The 15,877-nt window shown below is 35.7% G+C and overlaps 1 protein-coding gene across 5 annotated transcripts in view; it reads left to right on the plus strand.

The window, feature by feature from the left end:
- CEP350 (centrosomal protein 350) overlaps positions 1-15,877 on the plus strand; it is a 136,986-nt gene that overhangs the window by 51,212 nt on the left and 69,897 nt on the right. For all 5 annotated transcript variants that reach the window (XM_068541344.1, XM_068541348.1, XM_068541346.1 and 2 more), the window contains exons 15-22: positions 371-557; positions 3,551-3,771; positions 4,244-4,407; positions 8,098-8,208; positions 8,672-8,812; positions 10,036-10,172; positions 11,344-11,466; positions 14,736-14,905. In XM_068541344.1, coding sequence (XP_068397445.1) covers positions 371-557; positions 3,551-3,771; positions 4,244-4,407; positions 8,098-8,208; positions 8,672-8,812; positions 10,036-10,172; positions 11,344-11,466; positions 14,736-14,905 — 1,254 coding nt within the window. The remainder of the gene's footprint in view (positions 1-370; positions 558-3,550; positions 3,772-4,243; positions 4,408-8,097; positions 8,209-8,671; positions 8,813-10,035; positions 10,173-11,343; positions 11,467-14,735; positions 14,906-15,877) is intronic.

Consider the following 15,877-nt stretch of genomic DNA (forward strand, 5'->3'; position numbering starts at 1 on the left):
GGGATAGAGTAGTACTTATTCTTGTTTAATATGTTTGTCTTTTTTTTTTAAACATTTGATCTAAGAACAATTTATTTTTTAATAGCCAGTGGGAGATATTAATGGAAGAAATTTCACTTTCCTTAAATGGAAGCGAAGAATGAAGAACTGCTTTATCTTAGATATGAAAAGCAAATTTTTTTTTTTTTTTTTTTTAAAGAGGGAGAGGGAAGAGGGAGAGGAAAGAGGGAGAGGGAAGCAAATTTTTTTAAAGTCCATTTTAAGATATTCTGGTTTGTACTTTTTGTTATTTTATTGAAATCTAGGTATCAGTTCTCTCTTAGTAGCTTCTAATATTGGGAATCAGTTTTATAAGAAATTTACTTTACAGGGCTAGATTCACTCACTGGAAATATTCAGAACTCGCTTCTTGATGAAGAAAAAGTACACTCTAGTTCAGAACGTGGCTCTCATCAAGGAAAGAAATCTGGGACCAGTAGCAAACTTTCTGTTAAAGACTGTGAGCAGACTCTTGACACTGATAGCACTTTGGAGGATCTTTCTGGGCATTCTTTGAGGTAAAGTAATGCATATTTTATACTGTAATTCATATTTAATTAAAGTTACAATGTCATTGATGTTCAGAGAATTCACTTAATAAATTTATGTTTTTTTGTGGTTTTGTTCATAGCTCTAGTCATTATCTGTATTTTAGAATATAGTCATCTCTCACCTAAACAATTACAACCACTCCCACAGGAATTCTCTGCCTCTAGCGCAACCTACCTTTCTATTCTAAATGCCATTGCCACAGTTGTTTCCTTGACTCAATCCTTTGACCAAGCAACTACTCTCCTTAGGGTACTCTGGGAGCTCACAGTTACCCCACAGATCAACATTAAGAGCTTAACTTTATTTGAAGTGTTATCACTAGGCTACCAAAGACTATCTTATTTCCTTTGTTTATACAGTTTTCTTATCAACTGTATTCTTCCACTCTTTAAACACAACCGCTTAGTGTTCTTTTGGTATCATTGTTTATTTGTACCTCTGAACTTTTCTCTTCTGCTCAACTTATTAGATGACTCAAGCAGATTTTGAAATCTCACTCTTCCATTAATTATGGAACTTGTACACTCTGTTTTTTTCCTTCTTTTTAATATCATAATATATTATGCACTTAGCCTATTGCTTACACATAACTGTTGCTTTATGTACAGTTCCTACTCTGTCTCCATGACTGTTTATCTGCTGCACTGGTTTTGTCCTTCTGGAAACTTAAGCTCTGAGAAGACATGAATATTTCTTTTTTATTTTAAAACTATGTGCTTTTTCTAGTACAGTGTCACATACAGATAATCATTTTTAATGCTTTCATGTTGCAGATAATGCTGTATCATTAATACCATCATTGTTATGTTTAAAGTTGAATTTTAATTTCTTTGTCAATGATTTTGGAATTCAGAAAACTTTACCTTCCCTTAAGAGATACTCTGATGATTTAATTGGCAAAATCTACAAAGTTAAACATTTCTGAAACAGAATCCATAGCCAAATAAGTTGATAAATGCCCCATACTGTAGTCTAGACCCCCACTTTTCCACCTGTGGAGATTCACAGTGGATAAAACAATTTGAGGTTTTGATACAAAGGAGTCCAGATTTTTAAAAAATTATTTAACCTATTTTTTTCTTAACTTACATGGCTGTAGACACTGTCTGTCTCCACACTCTTTCCCTTTGTTTCCTTTTTATTTTTTGGAAAACTTAACTAACATCATTGGAAATGCTAATCTGGGGAAGTCTCTGCAGAACAAATATAAATTCGTCTTGTAAAACCGTAAGGTGAGATTCAGACAGAGTAGTTTGTTTTGATGTTGTGTTGGAATTCTTTCATGGAGATCTATTAGGAGACAGAAGTGATGATAATTCTTTTTATGTTCCATAAACGAAATTGTCAGACTGTTAAAAATGTATTTCTCTAAACCGTCAGTAGAAAATTAAAGGTCACTGGAAACAAGTGAGTGCCTCTCAAGACTACTTTTATTCAAATATTTAAATGCTGGTATAAGAGAAATGTTTACCTTTGAAAACCGTCTCATAGTTTTTTTTTTTGTTTTTTTTTTTAATTTATTTTTATTTATTTTGGCTGTGTTGGGTCTTTGTTTCTGTGCAAGGGCTTTCTCTAGTTGCGGCAAGCGGGGGCCACTCTTCATCGCGGTGCGCGGGCCTCTCACTGTCGCCGCCTCTCTTGTTGCGGAGCACAGGCTCCAGACGCGCAGGCTCAGTAATTGTGGCTCACGGGCCCAGTTGCTCTAAGGCATGTGGGATCTTCCCATACCAGGGCTCAAACCTGTGTCCCCTGCATTGGCAGGCAGATTCTCAACCACTGCGCCACCAGGGAAGCCCCGTCTCATAGTTTTATTAAAGCTAAAAGTAAGCTTGCTTTAGTATGTTGAAATATGGTAACTGCTAACATGCTTTATAGGGTATTTGAGTAATTTAGTCAGTAAATAAATGGTTAGTGCAAGGCAGCATGCTTCTTGTTATGAGAAACAATACCTTTAATGAGCATGATTTCTCAAAGAGGGGCTAGACATGTGCCCGGTGTCCTTGAGTTGTTGTAATCAAACTGCTATGAGAGGTTACTTCTTAGAAAGTTCAGGAAAGAGCTATAGCATTAAAAAGTGGACAGAAACAAATGGACATATATAAAGTATTTAGAGATGGTTAGTATGAAAAATTTTTGCTGTGACTTTTTGGTTAAGAGGAATAACGAGTAATTTTTGTCATTTTAAAATTTTTAACACAAAATGATATTTTATTCTCTTTCAGAGACATATTTTAAGATTTTTTTTTTAAAATTTTTATTTATTTATTTATTTTATTTATTTTTGGCTGTGTTGGGTCTTCGTTTCTGTGCGAGGGCTTTCTCTAGTTGCGGCGAGTGGGGGCCACTCTTCATCGCGGTGCGCGGGCCTCTCACTGTCGCGACCTCTCGTGTTGCGGAGCACAGGCTCCAGACGCGCAGGCTCAGTAGTTGTGGCTCACGGGCCTAGTTGCTCCGTGGCATGTGGGATCTTCCCAGACCAGGGCTCGAACCCGCGTCCCCTTCATTGGCAGGCAGATTCTCAACCACTGCGCCACCAGGGAAGCCCAAGATATTTTTTATAAAATAGACTTGACCTTGCCTTTTTGTATGGTTGTAATTTTATTGCTATATAAGCTCCAAGTATTCTAGAGGATTTTGCCTGATACTACAATAAGTGATTCATGATAAATGTACATTGTAGAGGAAAGAGTTAAGTGCCAATTTAATCAAGAGACTCCTTTTGCATATTATTTTGGACAGGGTTTGTCCCTAGCTTGTTCCCCACTGTAAATCTAGCAATAAGAGGAGTAGTCATAGTCATTCACTCAGCACAGCAACTCTGTTAAATGAATAAATGCCTGAGTCACAGCTTTTTAAGGCTAATGTTAATAAAGTTATGCATGTTGTTCTTATTAATTGTTCAGATGGTTCTTGAAGTAGTTTTCCTTTCTCTAATGTCTTTATGAAACAAAACTTCTAGTGTCTCATCAGACAAGGGGAGATCACAGAAAACTCCAACTTCTCCCCTATCTCCAAGTTCCCAGAAATTGTTGCAGTTTGACCTTCCAGGAACTTCATTAGAAAGATCTAAATCCTCAATAGTAGTGACTCCAACTATAACAGGATTTAAGCCTAATGCAACTTTTGCTGATACGAACCTGGCTGCCAGCAGAACAACGACAGAGATGGCTTCAACACCAGGCAAGTAGATCCATGCAGCTGTAATTTAAAAAATAAGATATTAATTTTTTTCCAAAAATTTCTTTTCTTTCAATTAAACCATAGAGAAATGTTGTTTCAAGTGAATGCAATTACTTTTTGAAGTAGTAAACAAAAATTGTGCCCGAAAATAAATACTGAAAAGCGCAAGAGATTCAATAGTGGTGACTTTTCCCATTTTGCCAGCGTTATTCAAAAGACACTTGAAAAATGTATCCCATATATGTACTCCTAAGTGTTCATAGGTATATATGTATTATGTACACATGCATGTATGTGTGCTCATACACACACAAAAGAAGTAACTATTAAGAAACATTGTACTAATAAGTCACGCTCTTTCCTACAGAGGAAAGCAGACTTGTTTTTGGACTTTAAAATGAGAAATGAATTTTAGAAATCTGAGATGTAATTTCATGTGAACTTTGATATTTGACAATTATATGCCTTCCAGGTTCTAAGCGCTTTTCTCCTGCTGGCCTCCAGCATCATATGGCAGCAGAACTCAGTTACTTGAGTGCCATTGAGGAGTCGGTGCGCCAGCTATCAGATGTAGAAAGAGTTAGAGGCATTTCACTTGCTCAGCAGGAGAGTGTGTCTCTGGCTCAGATCATAAAGGTATTTGTAGAGTTTTCTTTAGTTTTCTGCATTTTTTTCTCTTTTCTTTGCTATTTCAAATAGTTTTAATGATGAGTTTAAAAAAAACAACTTTAACTTGCCAAGTAGAAAAAAATAGTCTGTCGTACAGTACCTATAAATAACCCTGCGAAAAACTATCATATGCTAAAAAGATAATTAAACATGCAGTATTTGGCAGCAGAACAATATATTACAGTCATTTTCTTTCAAATACTTCATTTTCCACGTTCTCTACTTTTTTTCGTGACAGTGTGAAAATCAGCTTATCAAACATTTTCAGTATTTTCTCTTTTTTGTGACAGGTCAGAAATGGCTGAGTTTTTGTTTTTTAATACTTTATTTGTACTAAAAAGAAAAGTTTCTGAGATCTAAGTATTTGGTAATGCCAGGATAATAGGACTTTCCCTTAGCTAACAAAAATCCAGTGTTCCTCAGTGGGAATGCTATTGGTATGTATATATATATATTTTTTTTTTAAAGTGAGGTAATATTTAAATATAATAAAATACACAGAATTTAAGTGTATAATTTGATGAGTTTTGAACATGTAACAACCACCCTAATCAAAATATAGAACACTTCAATCACCCAGAAGTTTCACCCAGGCCCCTTTTCAGTTAATCTCCCCTCCTAGAGGCAATTAGTATTCTGATTCATATCACCATAGTTTATTTTTGCCAGTTCTAGAACTTCATAAAATGGAAGTATACTTTGTACTCTGTTGTGTTTAGCTTATTTTATGCAACATAACGTTTTTAAGATTAATCCATGTTATGGCATCCATGGTGTTGCTTTTGGTTTTTTTGCTGAGTAACATTCCATTGATGAATATATCACAATTCATTTATCCATTCTCCTGTTGATGTACATTTGTATTATTTCCAGTTTTTGGCTACCATAAGTATTCCTGCTCTGAACACTTTTTTGCAATGCTCTGTATACAACACATATTTTTATTTTTCTTGCCTAAATACCTAGGAGTGTAATTGCTTGGGTTAAGTGTATGTTTAACTTTATAAGAAACTGCCATTCTGTTTTCCAAAATAGTTGTAACATCTTATACTCTGACAGCAATATATGAGAGTTCTAGTTGTATTATATCTTTGCTATCATTGTGTATTGTAGTGAGGGTGAAGTAGTATCTCATTGTGGTTTTAATTTGCATTTCTTTTATGATTGATGAGATTGATCTTTCAGTATATTTATTGATCAAACTTATGTCTTCTTTTGTGAATATCTGTTCAAATCTTCTGCCTATTTCATGATTGGGATGTCTTACTTATTGAGTTGTAGGAGTTCTTTATATATATTCTAGAAACAAGTCTTTTTCAGATATATCTCAAATATTGCTTTTTTTTTTTTTTTAAATGCTAAGTTATTTATTTATTTATTTATTTTTGGCTGTGTTGGGTCTTCGTTTCTGTGTGAGGGCTTTCTCCAGTTGTGGTGAGCGGGGGTCACTCCGCATCGCGGTGCGCGGGCCTCTCACTATCACGGCCTCTCTTTTTGTGGAGCACAGGCTCCAGACGTGCAGGCTCAGTAGTTGTGGCTCACGGACCTAGTTGCTCTGTGGCATGTGGGATCCTCCCAGACCAGGGCTCGAACCCGCGTCCCCTGCATTGGCAGGCAGACTCTCAACCACTGCGCCACCAGGGAAGCCCTCAAATATTGCTTTTCATCTTTGATTTGCCTTTTCATTTTTTTAAACTATGTCTTTTGAAGAGCAGAATATTTTAATTTTGATGAAATCTAGTTTTTAATCTTTTTCTTTTTTGGGTAGTGCTTTTTGTATTCTAAGAAAACTTTGCCTACCCTAAGATATTAAGATACTCTAACAAAGATATTCTTTTATTTTTTCCCCAAAGCTTTATAGTTTTGCCTTTTATATTTAAGTGTGTGAACCATTTCAAGTTAATTACAGGTTGTGAGGAAGGGGTCAAAGTTAAACTCTTTCCTCCCATATGGATGTTTGGTTGTTCTAGCACCGTTTTCTTCAATTACCTTGGTACCTTTATCAACATTTAAATAATCATTTATGTGTTGGTCTATTTCTGCACTCTGTTCTTTTCCATTGACTTATTTGTCTAGTACCATACTGTTTTTCTAGTACCATACTATTTTACTATAGCTTTATTAGTACCATACTATTTTTTTTTCTTTTTTTTTCAATTAAAAAAATTTTTTTTATTGGAATATAGCTGATTTACAATATTGTGTTGGTTTCAGGTGTACAGCAAAGTGAATCAGTTATACATATGCATATATCCACTCTTTTTTAGTTTTTTTTCCCATTTAGGCCATTACAAAGTATCGAGTGGAATCCCCTGTGCTATACAGTAGGTCCTTATTAGTTATCTGTTTTATATATAGTAGTGTGTATATGTCAATCCCAATCTCCCAATTTATCTCTCCCCCCCTCCCCCATAGTGAGTCTTGAAATCAGGCTGTAATTACTCCAACTTTGTTCTTTCTCAAGATAGTTTTGGCTATTCTGCGTTTTTGCATTTCTGCATAACTTTTAGAATCAGTTTGTCAGTTTCTACAAAAAATTTTAAAAGCCTGGTGGCATTTTGATTTGAATGACATTGAATCTGTAGATCAGTATGGGGAGAATTCACATCTTAACAAAATTGCATCTTCTAATTCAGGAACATAGTATCTTTTTCTATTTGTTTAGGTTTTTAAATATTTCTCTCAGCAGTGTAATTTTCAGTGTAGCGGTCTTACACATTTTAAAAATTATTCTTAAATATTTTATGTCTTTTGATGATAAATGATTTTTTTTCCAATTTCATTTTCTAGTTGTTCCTCTTAAAATACCTATAGATAGTTTTTTTGTGTGGAACTGTTTAGCCTTCCTACATTCCTCCCAATAAATAACAGTAGTTCTGTCCATTCATTGTGACAGTAAAAGCTCTCCAGACATTTCCAAATGCTCACTGATGGACAGTGGAGAGGGGCTGATACCAACTTTATTAAAAAAGTCACTGGATTGAGGAAATGGCCTATTGCAGTTGTCATCCTTTCCTTGAAATCTGAAAAACCGCTGATGTTATCTACCATTTTAGGGATACATTATATCTCTGGGTTTCCAAATACGGACAGGGCATTGTATGACTTTATATACAGCCTTACCACCTTTAGAGAACCTGTATTATTTAGCACTATTCCAGAAGAAATGAAAATATATAAATGTATAGATAACATCGTATGGAATAATTGTAAGAAAGAGTCCTGTTAAGAAGGAGACGTTTTGGAGGGCAACATTTTTATGAAGCTGCTCCTTCAAAGTCAAAATAAAGGAATCATAAAATTGTGAGGTGTGAAGCGTTACCTTTATTCTTATATTTAGGATGTTTTAATCTCCTCCAAAGAGTTAGGTACCATAGCTTTTCTTTTAAACCAGCTTTTTGATATGAGTTCTTAGTCCTGCATGTCTTGGAAATTTCTTATATTACTACATTATGTGACACACAGTAGGTGGTCACTAAATATTGAGATAAGTGATAAATGGTTGATGTCTATGCTATTTCCTGTCTTTCCTTTAGGCTCTGGTTAGTTGCTTCAAAAGATCTGTGTTAGGAAAACAGTGTTCTATTTAATTAAGTTTCTGCATGAAAATAGTTCAGTATCTTAGAATTAATAGTTGATCATTTCTTTATTTTGAAGGCACAGCAGCAACGCCATGAAAGAGACTTGGCCCTTTTGAAATTGAAGGCTGAACAAGAGGCTCTGGAGTGTCAGAGACAATTAGAAGAAACCCGAAGCAAAGCAGCTCAGGTAGCTTCTTTTGCAAATTTCTATCCTTGAAATCACTTTAGTGTTCTTTTAGTTATATAGAAGTGAAAAGGAAAGATGTAAATAATAATGTTTTAGTACGTTATACCATATGAGTTAATTTCATGTCATTTGATTCTTGTAGCAACCCTGTGAAATTAAGTAGTCAAGGCCTATCCCCAGTTTAGAGAAATGGAAACTGAGGTACACAGTAGTTACTTGTCTACAGACACATCAACTTGTGAACAGTGGAGTTAAGACTTAAACTTCAGCAGTGATTTTAAGATTCCAGATTTTAAACTCTAAATTTTAAGACATGAAATCAAGATAGTAGTCAAAGGTTTTTTTTTTTTTTTTTTCCTCAAGGCATTTGATCCATGAAACAAATTTACAAGTTAAAACTAATGTGGGTGGGATGAGACTGAGACATAAAGTAAGTTCTCTTTTCACCCTCTTTTATTAACAGGTCCATGCGGAATCATTGCAGCAGGTGGTTAAATCACAACGGGATGTAACTGAAGTCCTGCAGGAAGCAACTTGTAAAATAGCTGCTCAGCAAACAGAGACTGCTCGCCTGACCACAGACGCAGCACGCCAAATCTGTGAGGTGAGAGCCACCGAGAACCCTTTTCCTTTTAGTTCTTTTTAGTCAGTCTGATTACCTTTGGTCTTAGCAGTCGTGGGTTTCTAACATCTAGCGAATGCATACTTTCGATAAGTGACTTTCAATGAGGGCCATACCCTATTGAAATGAGGCATCATTTATTGTAGTGTGTTGTCCATGTGAACGATACAGGGGGCAGAAAAAAGATGCAGAAGAACTCTATATTTCGGCCCCTGAGTAAGCTTTTTAAAAGAAAATCAATTTTATTGATGTGTAATTTACAAACAATAAAATATATCCATTTTAAGTGTACAGTTTTATGAGTTTGACAGATAGATATAGGTATCTATATATATTTCTTTATCGTATCTATCTATTCCCCTGAACACCACCATAATCAAGAAATAAAACTTTTAAGAGTTTTGGAGATATTCTTTCATGCCCTTTGCAGTCAGTCCCCAGTCTTAGTCCCACGGAGCCATGGCTCTGTTTTGTATGAAGATGTTTCATTGTTACCCAGAGTGATATCAGTGTCTTTTTTTTTTTTAAATTGTACCAAAGATAAAGCCAGAAATAGTTTTACTGCTGTCTCTATATAGGATATCATAATCTATGAAGTTACAGTTTATTTTAGCAGTTACTATTTAGGACTGTTTGTGAAATGAATCCGTTATTAAAAAGCCATGAACCTACTGTATGATGGGTACCATGGGGTTGTGCAAATAAGTATAGAGTCTCTTTTCTCAAGAAAATTTTAGATTACAATTAACAAAGATTTCAAAAACACTTCAATTCGTCAAAGCAGTGATTGAATAAATACCAGATGAATAATACATGGCGATAATGGCTAAGCGTAGGGAAGATGTACTTCACATTGTTGGTCAGAAAAGACTTAGATAGGAAGTTCTAATTGAAATGATTCTTGAAGGAAGATTTAATTTTTGGTTTACTGTGGCTTATTTTGGACTTGAAGGTTTTCTGTCTAGTAATTCATAGATTGTTATAGCTGGGTGAAACCTTAGAAATCATGTGGTCTAGCTCTATTTTTATAAGGAAGTTGTTGAAACTTAAAGAGTCTAAATGACATGCCCACAATATTTTACCTAATATGGCAGAATTTGCTTGCTCTCAATCCAGTGATCTTTCTAAGACACTCTGCTCACTCTCAGTTCTTCTGTGATGTTACCTTTTTATATCTACTTTGCCTTGTGTGTGTTTATATTTAGATGGCAGAGTTGACTCGAACTCATATCTCAGATGCCATCACTGCTTCAGCAGCTCCCCTAGCAACGCTATATGACCACCAGCGGCCGTATGCTCCAGACTTCGTGAAACAACTAAGGACAAGAGCTGAAACAGATAGGTTACTATCCAGTCATTCAGGAAATATGTCATGAGTATCTATTATGCCCCAGGCACTGTTGTGGGTACTGGAAATACAGTCATGGGCATACAGTCTGGTGGGGAAGAGAGACATTAATCAAATATCCTTTAAGTGAATGAACACTTACAAATTAAGCATTATGAAAGAAAGGAACATATGTCTTTGAGATATACAACAAAGGAGTTTGAATAGCAAGGAGGTCAGAGAAGGTTTTCCTGAGGAAGTAAAGCTTATGGTGAGATCTAGTGGATGAAAGGGAGTCAGTGATGTAAAGGAGGTAAGGAATAGGCAGGTCAATACATGCAAAGGTGGAGGAGAAGATGAAGGAAGACCAAAGTGACTGGGGGCAAAGGGCAAAGAGGAGAATGGTAGGAGATGATGCAGGGATCAGATTATGATAGAACTTTGCAGATCTTATGGATTTTGGAGTTTATTCTAGGAGCAATGTAAAGTCATTGGAGAGTTTTTTAGGCAGGGCTGGGTGATGTCATCATGTTTATGTGTAATATTTTTTAATAAATTTATTTTATTTGTTTATTTTTGGCTGCGTTGGGTCTTCGTTGCTGCATGCTGGCTTTTCTCTAGTTGCGGCGAGTGGGGGCTACTGTTCGTTGAGATGCGCAGGCTTCTCATTGCGGTGGCTTCTCTTGTTGCAGAGCACGGGCTCTAGGAGTGCGGGCTTCAGTAGCTGTAGCACTTGGGCTCAGTAGCTATGAGTCGGGGCTCTAGAGTGCAGGCTCAGTAGTTGTGGTGCACGGGCTTAGCTGCTCCGCAGCATGTCGGATCTTCCCGTGTCCCCTGCACTGGCAGGCAGATTCCTAACCACTGCACCACCAGGGAAGTCCCATATGTGTATTTTTTTACATCACATTTTGACGGTCTCTAATTCATAGATTTTAAGTCTCTATTCACATTCATTGGTACTTGGGGTGATTTGTGTTTATTTCTCGTAATAAATAGAAGATATTCTTTAATGTGTTGTACACTTTTCTGTGAGCAAATGCCTTTCTTTCTCAAATACTTTGTAACAATTATTTCATAATTTCTATTCATTCAAGATTTTATCTCATGTTAATATTAAACAGTACTCAAAAATCTTTCTCTTGTTTGAGACTTTAAATGTTTTAATCAGTTTTTATTTTCTTTGTAGGAAAAGTCAATCTGGTCCACTCTCTCAGAGTAAAGAAGGGACCCTTGACTCCAAGCATCAGAAGTTTTCCCCTTCATATGATAGTTATTCTGAGTCTTCAAGATACAAGAATCGTGATAGAAGGTAAAAAGAGTTTGATTTAGTAAAGTCTGATAAATGGCTTAGACATTGCTTTTTTTTGATTCCTTAATCTTGTTTCTTTAAATGAAATAGTGTCTTCCTTTCTGTTCTGGCTTCCCCCATTTAATTAGCTGATTTACAAAATAGTTGTTCCATGTAATAATATAGCTACCATTCCTTGACAGTCTACATTGTACAAGTACTGTATAAGTCATTCTTCCTGCATTTAATCTTCACAACATTCTTCCAAGACAGATATTATCCTCTTTTTATAGATAAGGGAACTGAGGCTCATGGAGATGTTAAGAAACTCACCCACCGTCACATAGCTAGTGGCACACCAAGGAATTGAACCATGGTTTGTCTGGCTCCAAAGCACATTGCTTTGCTGACATCCATATTTTTTGACATTTCTGTATGTACTAATTTTTATCATTATGAAAGAAGATTGAATACTTTGTCCTTGTACTTGGCACAAGTATTAACATCTATAATTTTCAATTGTGGTTCTGTCCTTGGATTAAAAGGTTTTAGAGGCCTCTTTCCAGCATTCTTAGATGTAGGATACCTATATTGTCAAAGTATACTAAAACCTCAGTTTAAAAAATCATGAGACTAAAAAACATGAAGATTAATGTGGGGTAAGTACCAACAGTTATTAAGTACTTACTCTGTGTCTGGAACTATATGACTTTCATTTAACCTTCACTGACAATTTAGGCCATCATCTGAGTTACTGCAGTGGACTCCTAATAAGTTTCCCTGTCCTGTAACCTTTCCCCACTTCATACATTAACCACGTGGCAACCAGAGTGATTTTTCTAAAATTTGCCGCCAATTGGTTATTTACCTGTTTGAAACCTTCAGTGTTTCCTCGGAGCCACTTAGTATAGTGTGAAAGTCCCTTTATTATTGAGCCTTTAGTCCATCTCCAGCCCTGTCACTTGGCATTTCCCCTCTTACCGTATTCTACTGGCTCTAACTACTTCCGTTTCTCTAAAGAGCCGTGCTCTCTTTGTCTCCTGTGCCATTACATATGATATACCTTCTTTCTGGACCCTCCCCGCTCCATTTCATTTAGTTTACTTTTACTTGCCCTTTAAGAATCAGTGTTACCCCTCATCTGCTTTAGAGATCCCTTCTGTGTTCTCCCACGGCACTCCGTATAACTATTACAGCCTTTACCACCTTCTATATTCTCACTCCTTTACTTATCACTTGTAGACTAGACTTGGAGTACTTTGAGGGCTTCATTTTCATCATCCCCAAAAGAAACCCTGTACCCATTAACAGTCACTTCTTATGTCCTTTCCCAGCCTCTGGTGACAGCTAATCTACTCTCTATTTCTATTCTATATGGATTGTTATCTGTTTTGGACATTTCATATAAATAGCATCATACAATGTGTGGTTCTTTGCTACTGGCTTCTTTAACTTACCATAATGTTTTCAAGGTTTGTCTATCATGTATCAGTACTTTATTCCTTTATATAGCCAGATAATCTACTGCATGGATATCCCACAATTATCCATCAGTTGTTGGACATTAGAATTGTTTCCACTTTTTGGCTCTTATGAATTGTGCCACTGTGTACATTCATGTACAAGTTTTTGTGTGGTCATGTGTTTTCGTTTCTCTTGGGTATATACTTAGGAAAAGGATTGCTGGGTCATAATAGTAATAACTCTGTTTAACATCTTGAAGATATGCCAAACTGTTTTCCAAAACAGCTGCTCCATTTCACATTTTCACCAGGAATATAAAAATTTTCCACATCTTTACCCACACTTGTTGGTAGGTTAATGAAGACTGTGTCATTCTTGTATCCCCAGAGCTTAACAAAATGCCTAGCACATAGTAGGCAATCTACTACATGTTTCTTGGGTGAATGATTGGTGTGTAACTGCTAAGTGGAAGAATTGAGATTAACCCCATATCCTACTGACTCCAAAGCACTCGCAGTCTCCTGCATTCTGTCTTTTACCTTATAGCTTTATTATACCATTTATCCTTTCGAAAACATTTATTAAGCCAGGCAAATAATTGCATAATATTCTGATAAATACTATCATAGAAATATGCACAAAAAAACAGTATAAACACAGAGACGGACCTTCCTTGGGAGTGGAGAAGGGGTCCACAAACAATTTGCAGAAATGATACTTCAACTGAGTCTTGAATTCATTAGGCAGAGAGGGAAGGAAGGGCATGTCACAAGAGGAAATAGCTTATTCAGAGGATCTCAAAACTTGGCTTATGATTGGCTATATATTTATATTTAGTGAATGGATAAATTAAGGAAAGCAAAGAGGGAGGAAGGAAAACGCTGAACTTGAAAACAAATTCACTAAGCATTTGGAAACTTGAGGCTTAAAGTCAGGGGAAGGGTGGAGCTAGTGATACAGATTTGAGGCTCATTCCAAATGATAGCAGTTGAAATTATAGAGGTGCATAAGTTTGTCCAAGGAGAGTATATAGCATAAAGGAGAAAGGAACCAAAACCAAAACGCTAGGACGCACAATCATTTTAAGAAAATATAGAAAAATTAAAAGGAAGTGAAAGAAACACAGGAAAACTTGCTAGGGAGGTAGGAAGAGAAGCAGGTGGGAGTAGAGTCAAGGAATATAAGAAAGGAGAACGCTTTTATTTATCATTTAATTTTGATATAATTTCAAGCTTAACAACAACTTTGCAAGAATAATATAAAGTTTCCAAATATCTTTCATCCAGGTTACCCTAGTGTTAACACTTTACTACATTTGCTTTAGTGAACTTTTAAAAAAGGAGATAAGAGGTTCATACCTCTGATGTTGTAGAAAAAGAAATTATCTATTGGATTTGACAATTAGAGTTTAGGTGGAGTTTACAAGAACCGTTCCAGTAGAATAGTAGGGAATTGAAGCAGACTGCGATAAATTATGAGGTTGATGAAAAGTAAGGAAGTGGAAACAGCAGATAGAAGCCTCTTTTCCCAGTAGATTGATTTTAAAATGAAAGGAAAAAAGGGAGTGATAGCCTGAGGATAGTGGTTCCTCATTATGACTATTTAAAAGTGAAACCTTCCTTTCTTCTACTCATCTTTCCTGAAGCAGTTTCTTCTCAGACTTATGTCTACGTAGCATTTTTATGTTTTATATTATATATTTCGTCATTTCATATCTTGATCATAAGGCACATTTCCTTGGCCAAATAAGTTTACTTTGAAGTTATGATCCTTATTTTGTTACCTTTATTTTTTTTCTGGTTTGTTTCCATAATACCCTTAAACAGGAGTAGTAGTGGTAGCAGCCGTCAAGAAAGTCCTTCAGTTCCCTCTTGTAAGGAAAATGAGAAGAAACTTCATGGTGAAAAGATGGAGAGTTCTATTGATGAACAGGTCCAGACTGCTGTGGATGATTCTCTACGAAGTGATAGTGTACCATCTCTTCCCGATGAGAAAGGTAACTTTCTTTGCACGTGTATGTATAATTATCGTTTGGGGAGGCTTCCAGAACCCTTTGAGATATTTGTGACTGAACTAATTAATATAATTAGACAAGGTTTTATGTCTGATATTAAATGTATTCAAGTGAAACTGTTTGAAGGCCATACACCATGCCAGTAGTAACCTTGCTAATATTTTACATGGTTGTGTGTCATGATTCTGAGGGGAGGCAAGACTAAATCTAGGTGACCATGCATGTGAATGGAATATATACTCAGTACTGAAAAAAATTACTTTTATCCTATTGTAGATGTGTAACACGATCATAAAAAGGAGAATACATTATTAGAACTTTAAATTTTAAACAATATAATAAGGTGCAATTTCTTCTAAATGATGATAACATCAGATATATTAAATAGATTAAAATTCATTACTTCTCCTGGATCATAAATTAAAGCCGTACTCCTGTCGAATCATGGGTAGTAAATAATATAGCAAAGAAAACAGAATCTGGCAACAAATGGCACCTTTAAGACATTAAGTTGGTAAATTAATAGCCTCCATTCTAGATTTATTTTTTAAATAACTGGTCATTAAGTAGTGCTTTTGATTGATAGTCTAGAACCGTAGTCTTCAAAGCAGGATGGGCAAGACAGTCTTTGGAGTGTAAGAAGAAAATATTTAAATTTTTTTCATCCTTTAAAAATCTTTTCTGTAAATTTTATAGTGAATATAATATAGGGATATAGTAGTCTATAGTTATGGCAGCCCTAGCTGATTAATACAGATGTTGGTACCTAGAAGTTGGGGTGATGCTATAACAAATACTAAAAGTGTAGCAGTGGCTTTGGAACTGGATGACGAGTAAAGGATAGAAGAGTTTTGAGGTTCATGCAAGAAAAACCCTACACTGCCTTGCAGAGATTGTTGGTAGGAATGGTCATTAAAGGTGATTCCGATGAAGTCCATTAAAGGTGGAAATGAG

The sequence above is a fragment of the Eschrichtius robustus genome, chromosome 3 (assembly GCF_028021215.1).
Source record: "Eschrichtius robustus isolate mEscRob2 chromosome 3, mEscRob2.pri, whole genome shotgun sequence".
Taxonomy (NCBI): Eukaryota; Metazoa; Chordata; class Mammalia; order Artiodactyla; family Eschrichtiidae; genus Eschrichtius; species Eschrichtius robustus.